Consider the following 18,093-nt stretch of genomic DNA (forward strand, 5'->3'; position numbering starts at 1 on the left):
GCTCGTTAGCGGTTGTCCCTTTTGTAACGTAAAGTCTACTAACTAACAGAGACGAATTAATTTAATGAAATAGTTTTAAACCTTCGGTCCTGGACATTCCCCGGTATATGCGTTTAGTTGCCACGTTTTTTGTGTAAGGAAAATGTGCACAACCAAAGTGGCAGAATTAATCAGCATCTATTGCAGTCGGTGATAGTCGTTAACCGAAATGGACATGAATCAACTCGTCCACAGAATGCAGTTTCATACTCCCGCGTCGCATCACATTCTTTCAGCGCTGGTTGAGAGAAGCGTGTTATTCTGTGCATATGTTATTTTCAGTATGTTTTATTATATACATAGTGTACATATATATAATGTTCCCCTCTCATTGTGGATAATACAATGGAGACTAATGCTTGATTGCTTTGCGTAATCGGCAACCGGCTCGTTATCGTTTTGGTTTACCTCCGTGTTATGTATATATTTATATTTGAAAGTAAAAAATATTTCGTTTGGAATACGTGAGAATTCTATTATAGTAAATTAAAACGTTGGTTGTATATGCTAAAGATAATGCTAGTCGTTAAAATATTCTTACAATTTAATCATGTTCAATCTTACATTTATAGGTGATTCTCTTATTAACATCAATGCTTATCCTTGTTAATATTCGATCTGTACATTAACAACTTATAGGAAGATAATTATCTTACGAAAAGTATTTTGTACAAGTTAACCATTGTGTAAAATGGGTATGTAGTTTCTTACTCGTGTTTTTTTTCGTTTTCATTATAATCGGTGAGTTTCCGTTCTTCCACCGTTTATGCGTCGCATTGATTCGGAACGCGTGATTATAATTGTATCCCAAGACATAAATCAATGTGAAAACATTAACAAGATTTAGAATTGTTAAACACTTTACTTTCAAATGTATATTCATAGAATGTGAACGGGTGACACGTACAATTTGCCTTCCAATATCACTATCACATAACACACCTCGTAAACATCGTCTAAATGTATATAAAATTATATTTCGCCAAACATGTGAAAAAGATACATAAGTTGTGAATAAGTTCTACATTTTATCACGTAAAATTCATACATACTCTTCACTTCATTTTAATATGTATGCATCTATGTTTAAATAGTTTTACTCGCTTAGATGTTTACAAAAATTCACTTCGCGGAGTTTCTTGTCTGCCCTCCACGTTATTAGTCGTGTAAATTAAAAAAAAAGGAAAATAATAATCATACTTGCAAGCGACACCTTATAACAGGGCTGTTGAAGCATTAAAAACATAACCATAAAATAATATTGTACAACTTAATACATTCTAATGAGTAAGAAATCCAATAGCATACGTATCATCCTTTGTTCGCGAAATTCAATAGTAATTCATTGCAAAGTTGTCTGTGTGTGCAAATAAGATGGAAAGCACAAAAATATATGATCACTTTGATTTTTAAAATGTTTACTACCTGCACCTTATCTACAAAGTATGCGTAATGTGATTTTCGAACAGAGAGAGACAGAGGGAGTTGACTAGACACATACCTAATACAATAGGTAATCATAGTTAATAATCGTATGTTTAAAGATTATACGGGACAAATGCAATAAAAACTATACTAATGATATAAATAATTAAAAGACAAGCGATATAAAGTTCTATGTTTGATACTTTCATGTATGACAAAGATATTTGATAGACATTAAAAAAAAAAATGTTACTTAAATACGATGTTTATAATGTATGTAAAATTAAGAAATACTCCTTGTAAGAAAGTCCGCTTACGTTTATCGCTTTTTTACATACTTTGTGGAGGAATGTGTAGATAGTAAACAAGTACAAAATACATATTTAAAACCTTTGCTAATACATTTATACAGCATAGACTCACCATTTCACGATAATCTTGTCTCTTTGATACCTTCAAATATATCAATGACGCGAAGGATATCCTGGAAGATTTTTGCTGCTTATAATTTTGACGTTCTTGACCTTAATTTTTTTTTTATATCAAAATGCATCAACGATATAAACGTGCGAAATTGCGTAAGGCATGATTGACGGGCTTTGCTGTCTTCGCCCTAAAAGTTAAACGATTCGCGTGAAATATTTTTATACTTTAAGCAAACAACACTAAAAAGTTATAATTTCTGATACCTTGTCACCGTATTATGAAATTCTAATAGTTGTTCAGGTTGCGCCGTGGGAGAACCATCTGCGTTTTGCGATGGCATAGTCTTGATGGCTTCTTCTAGCCACTTCGATAATAGCTAAGAAACAATTCGTTATTTGGTTATAGAACATTTAATTATAGAGTGAGAAATTCTGGTGTATCTTACTTGTCTATTAGTCAACGAAAGTTCAACCAGAACTTCAGCAACATCGGATAACATGTAAGATGATAACGAGAACACGGATGCATGAAGTAACCTTACGACTAATGTTTGTCCTTTTTCTTCTAGTATACGGTTTACCAATTCCCGCCGTATTGTATAATCTGGACGATTCTGTGAAAAAAGTAGAAATGTGAATACAATTATACGACGATCAAAGCTATAAGATATTAAATTCTCCTTCGAATTACCTCAGAGTTACGACCACAGTGTATGAGATCATAGAAGAATTTCATTACTGAAACATTCGCGTCTCTATGATCTAAACTACAGGCCATTAAAGCACAATCAATAATACTTTCTATTACAGCCGAACATAGAAAAGGTACTGGAGCCCTTTGGAGGAACCTATTATTAGAAATGTAGATATATGTACGTTTTTAGAATACATGGAATATTGTGAAAAATGGAAAAATATACACCTAACACATAATCTAAAGAGATCATCCACTGTATCGGGATGATTTTTTAGTCCATCCAGCTGTTGAAGTATATCGAATGTAGGCACAATAAATGCTTCCAGCATTTGCAATAAACCAGGAACTAATTCCGAGTCTATGGCGTATTCGTCAACTAATATTGAACCAAGATATAAAAAACAACTATGTTGATGAGCAGTATATAATTGCACGATCTGAAAATGTTTAAAACAAATATACATAAATTTCTATAGTTTAGAGTCTACCGGCGAGAGAATAATACCTGTTTCACAAGCGGTTCAAGGAGATGGGCGGAATGTTTTCCTACACAACGAACAGCAAATCTTAGACACCGGCAACATCTTTCCATCAGTTTTGCGTCGTGTTGATATGTTGTGCATACATTTGATAATATGGGCCACATCTGTGTGTAACAATAATATCAGTGTAAAACGTTTAGGTTATGGTGCTCCAATGTGAGTTATAAAAAAAAACCTACTTCGGTAACAGCACTTTGACAAGGATGATGTTCAAAATGATCCTCAATATGGGGATCGGTATGCCTAAATATAGCGGCTAATCTGTCTAGCCATATCATGGGGTCAATTTTTGTTCCTACTTCAATCGGCATTCTACGTTCTATGATTTCACACAACGGTCTTGCTTGAAACCAACATAATTCCGTCATAGCCTGCGTAAGTTGGTCACGCGGTAAAGTCGACATGATTATTGCAACTCCTATTTTAGAATTAAAAAATAATGCTCCGTATTATATTACAATTTCGTTCCTGTTTTCTTTATTACAAATGAACATATTACCTCACCTTTGAGTAAACCAATGGCAGCGTCATTGCTGATAGCAAAATTATCAAGAGAACGCGCTATTTGTAATAGTCCTGGAAAATGAGAAGCCATGTGCGACGGACAAGCGGTACATATACTCAGTAACGCACCGCAAGCTGCGCTCCCTAAACCTTTCTGACTTAAGCAGGTAAGAAGGAAATTTAAGATAGGTTCTGCAACGATAGGTTGACATTATTAAACTAAAAGATGAATATACCGATCAGAACCATTAAAAAAAACTTTACCTAAAGACTGAGGATGATTGTCTATCCACTCGCAAAGTTCTCCTAATAAAAGAATACTTGTGTGACGAACAGCTATATGAGTATTTTCGGGTAAATTTAAAATAGCCTCTACTACTTTTGGAACTACGTCGTTTTCTTTTCTGTAAACAAAATATTATCATACATTCAATGCCAACAAAATTATTTTTAAAATCAATTTCTGCGCATTACCAGCACACTTACGGTAAAATATTTTTTGCGACTGCTTGCATTACAAACAGAGCAGCTTCAGTCGAATCCCAAGTCGGTATGTGATTAGGTTGACCTTGAGGCCCTGGACCACCCGTTAAGGACGAAAACATTTGTCGGAAACAATGACTGCTTCCAACTACAAATACCACGTCTTTTATCAGATCTGAAACACGATTTCTGAAATCTGCAAACTCCTCTCCGCCGGCTCCTTCTTCTACCAGACCCAACTGTTAACAAAAAAAAGATATATCGTACGTCGTATCGGAATTAAAAAGAAATGCACGGAGGCAGTTTAAATACTATGGTTACTGACATGATCCGGTTCCATTTGACAGTGTCTACACAGAGCTCCAATCAATCTCTCGATATGAGGTCGAAACACGTTATTAAGATCATCGGTGTTCTCTTGGTAGAGAATTTCAGACAACCGATACCACAGATTGAAAGTTATCAATGCCACTTCGTAATCGTGATGTCCAACGCACACTAAGACAAGGTCGAAAATCTTAATCGCATAATGTTGCTTTCCTGCTGTACAGCCCTTTATTATGGTCTCCAAGAAGGTTTCAGCTAACTCCGTGAAGATCCGGCAATAGTTTATCGATCTAAATTATTTATACAACAGCTAGGTAAATATTTAAAGCAATCGCGAGTTCTACCGTGTTCCTGATTACAGAGAAAAAAATAAAGTTTACTTGTCCATATCTTCATGTGCCACGGATAAATGGTATGGTTGTTCTAAAGTCATTACACTGGTGAAAAGAAACAGTTGAAGCTGTTGTAGTTGTACATTTACTTCGTTATTGCCATCCTTCTTGTTAATATCATCTTCCAGAACTTGTAGTATCACACATATACAGTCTGCAGCTGCTTCATGCAATTGAGATCCAGTCATATGATTTCCAAGTATCTAAACCAATGTACAGTTCTGAATTTGAAATTCATCTAATCTCATGTTATATGTACTCTGTACATGTATGCAAGTTAATATTTCATATGAATGCTTAAACATCTACAGTATAATCGTTAATGTTCATTATTCGGAAAACATACTTGTAGCGTGTATATAATAACGTCGCTTGTAGGCACAAGAGGTATAGCGTGCACTGCAATCCAACTTGTAAAACATTTAAGGATAGTAACACGAATTTGTATGTTGTCACCGCCGTTTTTTAAACACATTTTCTAAAAATACAATAAGAAATAGTTACATCTAACGCGCGAAACATTAGCTTAACGATACTTACCAAAAATTCAGTTACTGTGTCTGCGCTTGCATTAAGTTCAAGTAATATGTGTTGTCTGCGATTGGCTCCTAATCTACGCAATTTAATTTAAATTTAAAAACATGTTAAAATTGAAATTCTATTCCCATCGTTTCCTACCTAAGAGATCTTGAGTTTACTTCCTCTGGTAATACTGTCATTACTTCTAGTAATGGCCACAAATTAGCATTAGACCCTCCAAATCTATTTATTAAATCCACAACCGGTTTTTGCCAAGAAGACATTTGTAACGCAAGATCTGCGAGCGCTAGACATAACTATAATAACGATTCATATTATTGTTTGGTCATACATATAAATATATTTGAGAAGCTAACTATATATACGCAAACCTGTGTAACAATAGCAGTGTTGGTATGTTCGTTAATTTGTGATATGTGATTCATTAAAGAATCTCTCAAAGAAACATGAGCCTCTGAAGGTAATTCCTGAAAACACAGCTGTATTTTGGTACGCATTGTTTGTGCAGCAAAATAACAAGACTGAACGTCTCGCTTTTGCTGCAGCATTTCATCTGCAATTTTCCATGCGAATACCTAAAAATACATATATACGTGATAATTATAACATAATTATTTGTTTAGTAACTTTCTCGTTTCGATAATATCACGCACGAATAACAGCGTGTAAAAACTATAACGTAGGAAAAAGGTTTTCCAGCATAAGGTTAGGAACTGTTTGATTTGTCCACATTTATTAATTGCAACTTTATTTAGTTACACAAGTGTACTGGCAATAAGTACACGTAATCAACGTAGGAGAAACAAAGAAACGAATCGTATACAAGAACAAGGTGGATATACTAATTATAAAAAGACCGCTAACAAATAACTTACTGATTTTTGTAATTCGTCCAACCATTGAGATGTTTTTCCTGGTCCCGAGGGATTTGAATTGTTATATAAAGTATATACAGCCTGATAAACTGTTTCCAGATCAGGCAGTGATTCCATTCTTCAAAGAATATTTAGTTTCCCGGTAATATCCATACAGTTAATTCCTACTGACAACAGATCACTCGCGTATTCTACCGCGTTACATCCAATCCCCAAATCCCAACCTGTACAACCACTAAAAAGTTCTTGTTCACACTGTCAGCGCTTATTCTGTTTTATCGACTTACAGCAAGTAATTTTACTGATTAAAGTCCGATCGGATGAACAATTCTACAATACATGCGATCCCGTAAACCTCTGCCAATAAAAAATAAAGTGATTTCAGATGTTTCATACGTGTATCGGTTTGTATCATTAACCTATAAGTTGAAATTGAAATTCTATTGATTTTATTATGCTCTTATCAATCAGAATTCAAACTATGCGCGTCAACTGTTTCTATAATATATGCGTGTATTTTCAAGCCGTGGAAGATACCGAAGCGCGTTGAAATTGACGATGTTTGATCCCATATCCCGTTTAAATAAATTTTACTCGGTATTTATAACTTATGAATATTTTTGGTTTGCATTGCTGTAGATTTTTAAATACCCCGCCGTTCGCTTGTTACCCTGGGTGGTATTTTGTAAGAGGAAACGCGCGTCTACTACGGCTGAGAAATTTCGGTTCTTATTGAACATATCCTATCGTGAATCCTACATGATCTATGGGAGCAATGAATCGAAAGTTCATAACGCTCGAGTTGGACAACAAATACAAGGGAAATAACATTTGAATAATACGATGAATGATTACAAAATTCCGATTATTGAGCCGACTATCGATTACACAAAGGTGCAGACATTCGTTTATTAATGTTTCGAACTAGAAAAACAACAGAGTATTAATTACTATAGTTTTCATTTACACGTAATCGTATTCTCATTGTTAGGTTCCGCCAATTAATCAAAAAAGAACCATTTCTTTTATTAATCACTTTATTGTCCACACCGTAACGTTCCTGAATAAATTTGCTTTATCATGCGAAGAAAGATTAATGGAATTTGAATACAAATTGCAAAGGATAGAGGCTTCGTTAGAAATTCTAGAATCTTGGGTATGTAGACATTTATTTGCACATACCGTTGAAAACGATTTATTTAGAAAGTAGGATAGTTCTATAACTTCTGGTGACTCATTCCGTCGCGTTACAGTTAGCGTCTGTACCTGGTTTAGATCAGGATCAAAGTACGAAATGCGCTATAGAAAATACCGATGAGAATAAAGAAAAGGGAAACGATACAAGCAACAATGAACCTGAAACTATTAAACAAGAAGAGCCTAAAGTTGTACAGACCGAGGAGCAATCAGCAAAGGCAGATCCCCGTTATGAGAAATATTTAAAAATGGTACACTTTGGCGTACCAAAGGAAGCAGTTAAATTAAAGATGAAACAGGAAGGATTAGACCCATCTGTTTTGGAGTAAGTTTCATTTTAAATGTTTTGAAACTCGTACGATTGGAATTTAAACTTGTGATAAAGATAACAGCATAGAAATTAACCTTCAAATTCATTTTGAAGTAAAATAAAATGAATATGAGTACAAATATGCAGTATTAAAGTAAAATATTAAGAAACTAGTTCTTAATATACTTTACACCTACCTTGATGCTGCAGCTTAGTGTTCAGAACATTAATACATCCATTATTTTTTTCACATTAGCACTGATTCCTCGCAAGTAGTTTCTAAGCCAAAGTCTACAGATAATGGTGAGAATAAAGACAATTAGATATTTAATTTTATTCGTATGTTAAACACGTGAGATATTTTTACGTTATATAACACAGTTAATAAAATAAACAACTATACAAATTCCAGATGATTTATTTCATTTCTTATTATAAATACATAATAGAAAGTTAACGTAAATATGTTCACCCTAGAACTGAATCATTTGTCCCTAAAAAACAAACGAAATATTAAAGATTAAAAAGGTACATAGATCATAGAAGACACTCTAACAAAATATTGTACATAACATGCTTACCTTCCTCTTTTTGTCACCTCCTAATTCAAAATGCTTACATCTCTTCAGGGGGATCTGTTTCCTATATTTGCATTCCGTGCATTCCATTCTTAACACAATCTTTTTGGTAGTTTTTGCCTAAATAAATCGAAATGTATGAAGTTGGTAAGAAATTTTAATTATACAAACATTGTTAACGTAAAACTATGTAACATTTGAAGAGCGGTACCTTTTTTCTGAATATAGGTTTGGTCTGTCCACCGAAACCTTGCTGTTTACGGTCATAACGTCTTCTACCTTGCGCTGCATGACGTTCTTTGCTTTTCTTATATTGTGTCACTTTATGTGGTTTATGTACTTTACACTTTTTGCAAAAAGTACGCCTCTGTTTTGGTACGTTTACCTGAAATAGTGAAAATTTAGAATATAGTAACTCGTACTTTAAACTTTGATAAGTATAGAATCAGTAAATAATTTTGAATGAATGTAACTGAAAATATTAATCACGAATCATTTCTGTTCTTTGATTAGCTCATTCGAGTAAGAATTGTGTAGCAACATTATTTGACACTCTTAAAGGTTATGTTATTAGTATTATAACTGCTATTTATATTTAAGGGAACTGTGAAATATTTAGAAACTGCTTCATATATGCAATCGATACGACAAAATTTAGCCTTAGAACTGATATTACAGTAAGATCATGTGTCAAATTTTGGATAAATTATACAAATTTTCAATCGAAAGTTTACACCTACCATCTTGAATGTTTAGAAAGAAAAGGAAATGTACCTTAACCGGAAATCGACGTATGTACGAACGTACGCGTGCGCGTACGTTCTGTATAAAAATCGGAAGTTCAACGTTTTTATTTTTATTAAATTGTATTAAAAAAATATTGTGATACATTCTTTGACATTACATTGCTCTGGAAAATTCATTTAGTAGAAAATCGTGATAAAAATAAGGGTAACTGTTTTTAATTCTTTTAAACGCAAAATTTCGATTGCGTATATATAGTATACGCCATTAACAGCCGGCATCAAAATTAGTTTAATATATAAGACGTACAATCAATAACAGTAATTATGTTATAATGTATCTCTTCGATATTATTTATTTGCGTACAACTTAAGAGTTGTAAAGTTATATAATTTGTAATTGTAATGAAATATTTTATAGTTAATCAAACGACTACTGGAATAGAAAAAAATGAATACTATTGTGAAAGAAGGAAGCGTGGTTTTAAAGAGTAACTATATCGTTTTTTCTCTATTTCGTTTTTAATTACTAAAATTACTATTAATTTCTAAACATTTAATTAATTAGGTTAACTCGTAACGATCACACTTTTTTTGTAGCCTTGGCTTAATAATAAGCATCAATTCGTACGCATTCGAGGAAGGAAATGGAAAGATTTGATGCGTACACGTATATGTTGGAAATTCAGAAAGTACTACATTCAATGTTGAATTTTTGGTGATAAGTGTGCGTCCGCGTCATTCAAAAAGCTCAGTTCTTTTATCCACAGGTTAATTCCCGCCATGGACACCAGCTATATCCTGCTATAAAAATGTGCAGTTCATATTAATAACGCCGAAAGTATGTAGAGATAACGATATTATTATATGAAATGAATATTCTATCAGTATAACTATCTAAGTTTTTCTGCAGAAAATGTATAAAGTGGGATAAATACTTTGTACCACTAGTGGCTATTCGAATGAAGTGACATAGCCTCGAACCAGACGGCGATCTTAGGCCACGAACTCTCGAACCCCTCGTCCTCCGCAGGATTTAATTTTATTTATACGTCAACTGGATGGATTACGCGGAAAACTGAAAGAGGAAATAATAAAAGATTATGCGGCGTTATAACCTTCCCAGTTAGGTGCAGTGGGAGGCTGGGAAAGGATATTAGGATTTCAACCAATCAGGCGTTTATCGAGTTTCAAACCCGCGCCATCTTCATTTTTGAACAAAGCCAGGTTGGATATGCTAGGAGCGAGCCGAGACCGGGTAGTAGTCCGCTTTGCGCTATTCGCGCCACAGTCGTCAGTACACGGCACTCTCCACTCCTGACTGGTTCGACTCTGTCTCACCCTCCTTTCCCCTCTTTTCTCCCCCTCCCCCCCACTGCCCCTTGGGTTTTCGCCTGACGACGCTGCTCTCTCGGGCATTTCGCCGGAAACCGACGCCGCGCGAGGACACGGAGTTTTGTTACGTGTATACAACACCGCTCTATCTTTTTCCACCGTTTATAAGCAGACACGCAGGCATCTTGCCCAACATATTCACCATGAGCAGCAAGGAAAATAACGAGGTCGCTGTGGAGAAGGTGACCGAGAACGACAAGACTTCCGGGGACGCGAAGTGCGAGATCAAAGGATTGAAGAGGCCAGCCGAGGTGAGTCGTCGTTTGCTTTTTCCCCACTCGATTTTTCGGTGTACCAACCACTTTCTCAATCTTTATCTACGAGTGTACGCGGGCATACACGTAGACACGAAAACACGTACACACGCCGGCTTTACACCATGCTTCCGCGCCACGCTGCTTGATCACAGCATTGTCTACAATTTTCGTGTCGTATTTATGTAAGCCGATCGAAATTCACGAACATTCCACACGATTAGACTTTCCCGCGTACGAACCTCGCGCGCCTCTACACGTTTTGTATCCGGAGGAAATCGGTTTGTATCCTGTACGTAAAATATCGTCGTATTCTATCGCAAGCAGAGGGATAGGCGGGCAGTTGAGTGGCCGTTTCAACCGACTGACGGCATGGAAGAAGATACGATGCCGGCCGGCATTTTTATTAGACTCGATATGTCCATTATGTTAAGAACCGCATTTGTCTCTGTCTCACCTTTTTGCGGCGCGTTTCAAAGTATACGTAACACGCTATGTTTTCTCGATTCAGCGCGAAAGGACGCCATCGTATTTCGCGTGCTTGCCACGAGCACAATGGTTCGGTTGATCACCCCTGTTGTTACAATGCCGTCTATAATTACCGATCTGGATTTCGTGTTATTTTATTAGCTAATATCATATTTAACATCCCATCGATCCTATTTTGTTTAAACGAACGTGGAAATTCGGGCGGGATCCCAGGCTACTAGCGCCATGTGCTCATTTCGTACATTTTCGTGTTATGCATTCTCGAAACGTTCCTCGCCTATTCGGCAGTGTTACGAGTAAATTTCGTTGGAAACCTGTCGCGTATTAGTTGGCATTTTTTCTACAAGATGGACGCCATTGTTTTATCTAGAATATCAGTGTTATAGGTAAGAAAAGCGAGCATCCCGCGCATTTTTCCGACCGCCGTTGCTGCCGCCACCACCACCGCTGTGGGTTTCCATTATGGCGCCCGAAACCAAGCCCGCGTTCGTTGTGCTGTCTCGCTTGCACGTTCCATCTTCTCCCTTCTTCCTCTCCTCTCTCTCTCTCTCTCTCTCTCTCTCTCTCTCTCACTCACTCACTCACTCACTCACTCACTCACTCACTCACTCACTCTCATTCTCTCTCGCATACACACATACACATACTCTTTCTCTCTCACGCGCTTTGTGTCGTAATTGATCGATAATTCGTTGTAAGAGGGTTAATCGTGTCTGACGGACGATCGATAGACTAACACATATCTCTTTCAGGCCGACGTGTTGCTCTGAAATTGTTTACCGATCTGCGTGCATAAACACCGTGCCGAAGGCTTCCTTTCTCGCTTTACTTTTCTCTCTCTCCCCCCCCCTCTCTCTCTCTCTCTCTCTCGCTTTCCTCTATACATCTCTCACTCTCGCGTTCCGTTCCCCTCTGCTTACGACTTTGCCGCCGTTCAGTTCTCTCTTTCCATCGAAAACCCCACGCGCGCAGCCAGCAGCAACGCTATGTATTATATACCCATGTCTCTCCTGCCTCTCTGTTCTTTCGTAGTATACCGCGCAGTGTTACGAACCTTCGAGAAAACATCGTTGCGATTTTTCATCTTAAATCGGACCGTCACTCGGTGCCGTGATAGAAGCTGCTTATTTTTAGTCGATAATACATTGTACAACTGCCGCTATGGAAGTTACAAGGTGAAATTGGTCGAAAACGCCAATTATACACGCTCTTTGGTCTGCATCCGTAGAAAGTTGTGGTCGCGTCTTCGTATCCAATGGTAATAGTATGTCACGTGGAAACACCACGATCATGCTTCGATTCTAAATAGATTCAAACATCGCTATTTATTATTGATGGAACTAATGGCATTCGTTTATTTGCTTTGTAGAAAACACAGATGTACATCGTCGTTTGTTTACATTTTTTTTTACTGTTCCTGTTCAATTGCAACAAGTTGGCAGTCTCCTACGATAGTTTCATAGATTATTTTCATTCTCGTTTGGTATTAATACGTTCGAGCCTCACGCTGATCACGTAGTTGTAAATACGATGAATATTGTTTAACACTCGCGTAAACTCTGTGACGTAAACGCGTACGGATCGAGGACATGGAAATGGGGAAAAAAGGCGGGAGTTTCGAACAACGTTCGAATTTCAGCTCGTTTCATTCATTGGAACGAAAGTCAATTCAAGCCATTATTCCTCAATGGAAACGCTTTCTATATTTCGTGTCATTTTTAATGCGAGAGAGATTCAACCTTGGATCTAACGGGAATGTTGTTACGTGACATTACATGTGATAATAACATGCTTGTTATCTCGTGGAATTAGTATCATATTATTTCACTTTGGTTCGAGGTTTTTTTTAACAAATTTCCTCCCACTTAATGTATCCCATTTTTTTTTTTACCGATATTCATGGCTTATCCGAACAGACAAGAAAAACGAAATGTGTCTATACGATAGGTTATGAACGTCGGGTTATCTGCTGAGACCTCGTGATGTGTAATAAGTTGATAGGTAATCGCATTTGTGGGATAACAAGCAGCATCGTCATTTCATGACCACTAAACCATCTATACGTCACTGTCAGTTGCCGTTTGTTGTAAACTACCCGATGGCTACACCATGAATGTATATCGCTGTAGTAGCAATAGTTGCCAACGGGTCCTAGTTCCAAGAAAGCGCATCAAGTTTCGAAGATATCGTAACGCTGTTGCTCGAGACAATGGCCTTATGAATTACAAGGTTTTTTATTATCGTTGACAATGTCCGCTACGCACAGGATTTTACTATACATTCTATTTACATTTCGTTAGAATTACGTAAGCAATTTTACGAAACCATCATTGATTTTTTTTTTTAAGGAGATTAATAGTCATTGATATTGACACGTTATGCTTAGTATTCAAGTTTATGAAATGAGATATTACATTCGTTTGATAAAGAGGCTTGATAATATGAGACGGTTACCTTGAGATAGTCTGTTCCCGATTTTTCACTTGCGTCGAGTATATGAATAAACGCAGACTATTCTCAAATCTATTTAATCACGCATATTTTCAATCTCGTGTTAGAATACAACGTACAGATTGTACCTAATCTTTTTTATTCATTTCGCGAGCCTAATGGCGCGGCTTTTAGTTCATATACGACACCCGGGCACGCTGCTTCTCTCCTCCCTCCTTTTCCCTTTAGTGTGCTTTACGCAGCACGAATACATCCCTTTTACAAACATGTACGTAGTCGTCTGCCAATCCCTACGTTCCTCCCCACCAGGTTAGTCTTAGTCGATTCGTCCCTTTGATTGGATGATGCAGTTCTGCGAGTTTTCTATGCCCTCTTTCCTTGTACCGCCGATAGACACGGCGCGTGTATGCCATTACGACAACCCACCCTGCTCGTGAGTAACGCTGTGTGAACACGAGGTAAAGGTGTGTATATATGTATATACATATATATCGCCGTTTCGAGGATCGTGTGAACCGTACACTTTACAAAACACTATCGTTCCATTTTTGTTTGTGTGGACTGTGATTCGATACCAACCACTTAGATTACTTATGCTTCTTGACTTTAGACGAACCTGACTTTGATAAGATTGGGTCTTATACGTGGTGCTAGGCTTTTAGCTGAAAAATATTCGAGAAACGAAATATATGAATAATATGCGTGTACATATCTGTACGTATCGAGAATAATAATTCACTCGTATCAGAAATTCCTTTAGCGCCGCCTGGCGTGTTACAAAATTTTGATACGTGGCTATATTTAGCGCGTAGCGACAGTTTTACACGGGGAAACGGTTTTCCTATGTACAATAAATATTTTCAAACTTGTTACACGCCTCTCTGTTCTTCCTCCTGATGGAATTATTATTCTTCGCCTTCCTATTTCGCCACATTTTAACGGAAAGTCCCCTCCAGTTTTCTTTCCGTATCCTCGCGTTTCTTGGCGGGAAGGGAATATGCTCCTCATCCGTTTCCCCCTCTTTTATCTTTCGGCTGTTGTTAGGGTCCCCTCTATCCCTGTAACTCTCCCACCTCTTTCAAAGCTGCTCAACAATCGAGTTTACGGTGATTTAATTGAAATAGAAAATTAATTCTAGTTCTATTTCGATTCAGAACGATTTCTTTTACATTTCAGGAAAAAAACGATGAAACGAAGAAACAGAAGAAGGAGGAGAATGGCGACGGAGAAGTGGAAGAGGAGGAAATAGAAGAAGAAGTTGAAGAAGAGGAAGAAGTCGACGGCGACGGTGAAGAGGATGATGAGGAGGACGATTTACCGGAAGAAGAGCTGGAAGAAGGTGAAGGTTAGTTGAAGGATGTTTCCCTGGTGTTTTACGAATCCGATGTTATCAATCAAGTGTAGATTCACGCTTGTGTAGGCGGCATGAGAATCGCTATTGCCGCAGTTAGGTCGAACAGTGTCATTTTGTATGCTTAAATCTGTTTGTTTACAGACGAAGAGGAGGAAGATGCAGAAGGTGAAGTGGAAGAAGTAGAAGACGAAGAGGAAGACTCATAATGAAAAAGGAGAAAGGTGTATGTAAGTAAGAAGGGAGGAAGGCACATGGGATCATCGTTGATTTTCTTCGGCTGTCTTCTCAGCAAACACTTACTCTCATATTGAGTGGTTGGTAGCAATGTTGATACCCATCGTGCCCAGACCCTATTGCCTCCCGACCTACGAATAAAAATGCCCGTCTCACCGGAGTTGTGTTGGGCTGACACACACACACATTAGAGGCAACCGTGCGATTCTACTGTCTTGGCTCTTCGCAATTCTGGTCGTCTAGCCATCACCAAATGCTATATCGGGTAGTTTGGATGAAAACCTTAGATTTGCCCGTGAGAAGCTTGAGGATATGTCGATTCTCATAAATATCTCCAAGTTTTTCAGTATATAGCCGTGCGTTTGTGTTTTGGGGGAGAGTACGTCGTGTACATTTTCAAGGCAAATTTATCGTTTTATCCAAACCGCCTTGCTAACTGGTATTTCCCGTCATCAGGCTTTCTTCACGGGACGGTTTTATAACGGAAACTTATTTAAGATATGAAAAAAGCTCTATTGTATTTAAATAGTGTAAAATGAACATTTGTGGGTGATGATTTTTTTACATTTGAAAACAAATTTATGTTTGTAGTTACGACGAATGTCTCTCACCTTGTGCGCGTGATTGATTTTCCTTTTCGATTTCTATGTGTACTTGCAATGAGATTGCAGGAGTGCGAGCGATTAAGAAAAAAATGATGAATAAAATAGTAGATCAAGTGGTGTGCAAAGAAAATGAAAATAGTAAATAAATAAAGCCAGAAGGAGGACATCTCTCGACATTCGATGTATATTGAAAGAAAAAAAGAATGAATAGTATAAAAAAAAATCAGCTTCGTGCTCCTGCTTAATCGAAGGACAGGAATGAAGGTTAAATGCAACGCTCGCGCCAGGTAGTGTGGATGAGTAATGTGTGACTTTAACATTGCATAATAATTATACATAGCATGTATAAAGTTATGGAATAAGTAACATTTTATTATTAACGGATAATATTATGTAACGTAATGTAATGTGGAGAGGTTGTTACAATTTAGGTTTGGAATATACAGAGTAGGGAGAGAATTTTTATTTTACAAACCGCGCGCAGACACTGCAGATCAACTTTCTTTTTTATTTCTCCGAAGTAAATATTCCATTTGTTCAGCGTATATAAGTTTATCTATTTACCGTAATATGACTTTAAAACGAAGTCACGTGGCGCATTTCAAAAAGAATCGTGAAGGGTCTAAGTACAAAAGTTACCGGGTATCGCAATAAAATTTGAGAACACTCTCCCTATTCGACAGCACTCGTTCGAGCATAATTCGTTTATATTATATGTAACTCTGGTTTTATTTGGACACCATTGTCATGGACTATTTGAGCAATGATTCGTTGATTGTCTGCGAAATGGACGGCAATGTTTTTCTTTTCTCATTACGGAAATACTCTTCCGTATCCTGTTCTCAGTTCTCGATACCAATTACATATCCACAATGGTCGTCAATTTATGTTAGATGATTTTTTTTTAACGAATTATATAATAACACGATTCATTGGTTATTAATTCGTTTGAAATACATATACATGTATAATATTATGTATGCTCTTTGTGCCAGAGTCGGCGGATCGTTGCTAAGGGAATGGTCCATGTCATCGCTTATTTTGGGGGAGACTGGTAGACAAGAGAAAGGGTGGAGAGACATTGCGGTTACGATACCATTGTACCATAGCTGCATAATAAATAAAAGGTAACGATAATTTGAATGCGAGACGATGTCCCACGTTTTAATGTACAAATATTTTCGAATGAGATATAGTTAAATAAAACGCAGTTAGATCAGAGAAAACGATTCGTTCTCGTAAGTAGTAATGGGTTTTAACATCCGAAGACAAATTATAGTAATGGCAGTATTAAAAAGAAAAAGAAAACTGCTGTTCGTGGACTGAATCCTCTGCTGCATTGAATCCAAGAAGATGGGATGGACTGTATACAAGTTCAAACAAGATAAAACCCGATTTATTCGATATTACAATAAGATATATAGAAAAGATAAAATCCAAATACGCGCTACGGACAATGATGCATACAAAGCATATGGTAAATTTATTGTATTGTTTACAGGCCATACCATCTTCAGAACTCTGTTGCTCGTACGGTTTTATACACAATCTGTGCTGCTGTATTTACACACGTGTTCACTTCAAGATAGTACCTTGACGATTATGCTGGCAAAGAACTATCTTAAAGTACAGGTGCCTGAGCAAAAAATGAGTACTTTAGCGTTCATAGTATACAATACATACACTATAAGCATAGGTCCATTTAATTTTATTGATACAGAAGTACCAAGCCCCGTTTGCAACATGTCCAAAAAAGATTACGAAAATGGACTTGCGTTTTGTACTTTGAGCCAGAGATCACGGAATTCTTCTCTGCTCCAGTATTTTACGCGATTCTGAAAATTATTTACTGGTGCTAACGGGTCTTACAATTAATCAGGCTGATCGCCCCAGATACCGTTGCATCCCTACGTTCGTTAGGTAAGCACTAAAAAAAAAAAAGAAGAAAAAGTAATAATGAAGAAAAGGATTTAAGAATCTTTGAATCTGATACTGAAACATGTCAAGAGTTAAACGTAAAAACGAAACCCTAGGCTAAGAATTTGGTTTGTGTGTTCATAAGTCTTGTTCAAACTACTTTTGTACAGGATATACCATTGCATCATCACTTTCGACGTAAACAGTAACCGATACCACAGACTATATTTCTGCCCATTCCATCAGAATTGAACTTTCATTGTATTTTTAAGTAAATACATTTTGGAAAACAAACAGATGTTTTTTTATTCTTCACG

General features: G+C 36.9%; 4 protein-coding genes and 1 long non-coding RNA gene across 6 annotated transcripts; 2 read left to right on the top strand and 3 right to left on the bottom strand.

The window, feature by feature from the left end:
• Window positions 1-311: 311 nt before the first annotated feature.
• On the bottom strand, window positions 312-6,626 carry Tnpo-sr (transportin 3). Of its 2 annotated transcripts, XR_013103064.1 has the most exons (18): window positions 6,250-6,626; window positions 5,746-5,949; window positions 5,513-5,670; window positions 5,375-5,447; window positions 5,181-5,312; window positions 4,823-5,037; window positions 4,441-4,732; window positions 4,119-4,354; window positions 3,897-4,036; window positions 3,633-3,824; window positions 3,308-3,546; window positions 3,092-3,232; window positions 2,812-3,023; window positions 2,581-2,737; window positions 2,336-2,503; window positions 2,154-2,266; window positions 1,888-2,077; window positions 312-1,264 (listed from the first exon to the last, which is right to left on the bottom strand). XR_013103064.1 is itself a non-coding variant. In XM_076909731.1 (17 exons), exons 1-17 carry the CDS (start codon window positions 6,364-6,366, stop codon window positions 2,017-2,019), a joined length of 2,850 nt encoding a protein of 949 aa, XP_076765846.1. In that variant the 5' UTR covers window positions 6,367-6,626; the 3' UTR covers window positions 312-2,016. The 2 variants fall into 2 exon arrangements, 1 of the variants encoding a protein (XP_076765846.1); XM_076909731.1 differs by having other exon boundaries at window positions 312-2,077.
• A 281-nt stretch (window positions 6,627-6,907) lies between these two features.
• Window positions 6,908-8,167, top strand: Ccdc53 (Coiled-coil domain containing 53). The gene is made up of 4 exons (XM_076909745.1): window positions 6,908-7,143; window positions 7,241-7,405; window positions 7,503-7,771; window positions 8,013-8,167. The coding sequence occupies exons 1-4, from the start codon at window positions 7,093-7,095 to the stop codon at window positions 8,077-8,079; spliced, it is 552 nt and encodes a 183-aa protein (XP_076765860.1). The 5' UTR covers window positions 6,908-7,092; the 3' UTR covers window positions 8,080-8,167.
• Window positions 8,159-8,776, bottom strand: Rpl36a (ribosomal protein L36A; the record flags this gene model as incomplete). The annotated part of the gene is made up of 3 exons (XM_076910282.1): window positions 8,159-8,250; window positions 8,338-8,454; window positions 8,546-8,776. Coding segments are annotated over 3 exons (369 nt in total), but the record flags the coding sequence as incomplete, so codon positions are not given.
• A 1,545-nt stretch (window positions 8,777-10,321) lies between these two features.
• On the top strand, window positions 10,322-18,070 carry LOC143432833 (uncharacterized). Its single transcript, XM_076909746.1, has 3 exons — window positions 10,322-10,723; window positions 14,843-15,011; window positions 15,162-18,070. Exons 1-3 carry the CDS (start codon window positions 10,616-10,618, stop codon window positions 15,224-15,226), a joined length of 342 nt encoding a protein of 113 aa, XP_076765861.1. The 5' UTR covers window positions 10,322-10,615; the 3' UTR covers window positions 15,227-18,070.
• Window positions 10,444-12,291, bottom strand: LOC143432838 (uncharacterized). The gene is made up of 2 exons (XR_013103067.1): window positions 12,100-12,291; window positions 10,444-12,066 (listed from the first exon to the last, which is right to left on the bottom strand). It is a non-coding gene; the product is annotated as an uncharacterized LOC143432838 (long non-coding RNA).
• Window positions 18,071-18,093: the final 23 nt, after the last annotated feature.

Source organism: Xylocopa sonorina, chromosome 2 (assembly GCF_050948175.1).
Source record: "Xylocopa sonorina isolate GNS202 chromosome 2, iyXylSono1_principal, whole genome shotgun sequence".
Taxonomy (NCBI): domain Eukaryota; kingdom Metazoa; phylum Arthropoda; class Insecta; order Hymenoptera; family Apidae; genus Xylocopa; species Xylocopa sonorina.

Coding starts and splice junctions, on each gene's coding strand:
- Tnpo-sr (XM_076909731.1), bottom strand. CDS start 6,366: ATGGAATCACTGCCTGATCTGGAAACAGTTTATCAGGCTGTATATACT. Junction 4,355..4,440: donor GTCAAATGGAACCGGATCAT/GTCAGTAACCAT, acceptor TTTTGTTAACAG/TTGGGTCTGGTAGAAGAAGG. Junction 3,825..3,896: donor CAATCATCCTCAGTCTTTAG/GTAAAGTTTTTT, acceptor CTATCGTTGCAG/AACCTATCTTAAATTTCCTT.
- Ccdc53 (XM_076909745.1), top strand. CDS start 7,093: ATGAATGATTACAAAATTCCGATTATTGAGCCGACTATCGATTACACA. Junction 7,406..7,502: donor TAGAAATTCTAGAATCTTGG/GTATGTAGACAT, acceptor GTCGCGTTACAG/TTAGCGTCTGTACCTGGTTT. Junction 7,772..8,012: donor TTAGACCCATCTGTTTTGGA/GTAAGTTTCATT, acceptor TTTTCACATTAG/CACTGATTCCTCGCAAGTAG.
- LOC143432833 (XM_076909746.1), top strand. CDS start 10,616: ATGAGCAGCAAGGAAAATAACGAGGTCGCTGTGGAGAAGGTGACCGAG. Junction 10,724..14,842: donor GATTGAAGAGGCCAGCCGAG/GTGAGTCGTCGT, acceptor TTTACATTTCAG/GAAAAAAACGATGAAACGAA. Junction 15,012..15,161: donor AGAGCTGGAAGAAGGTGAAG/GTTAGTTGAAGG, acceptor GTTTGTTTACAG/ACGAAGAGGAGGAAGATGCA.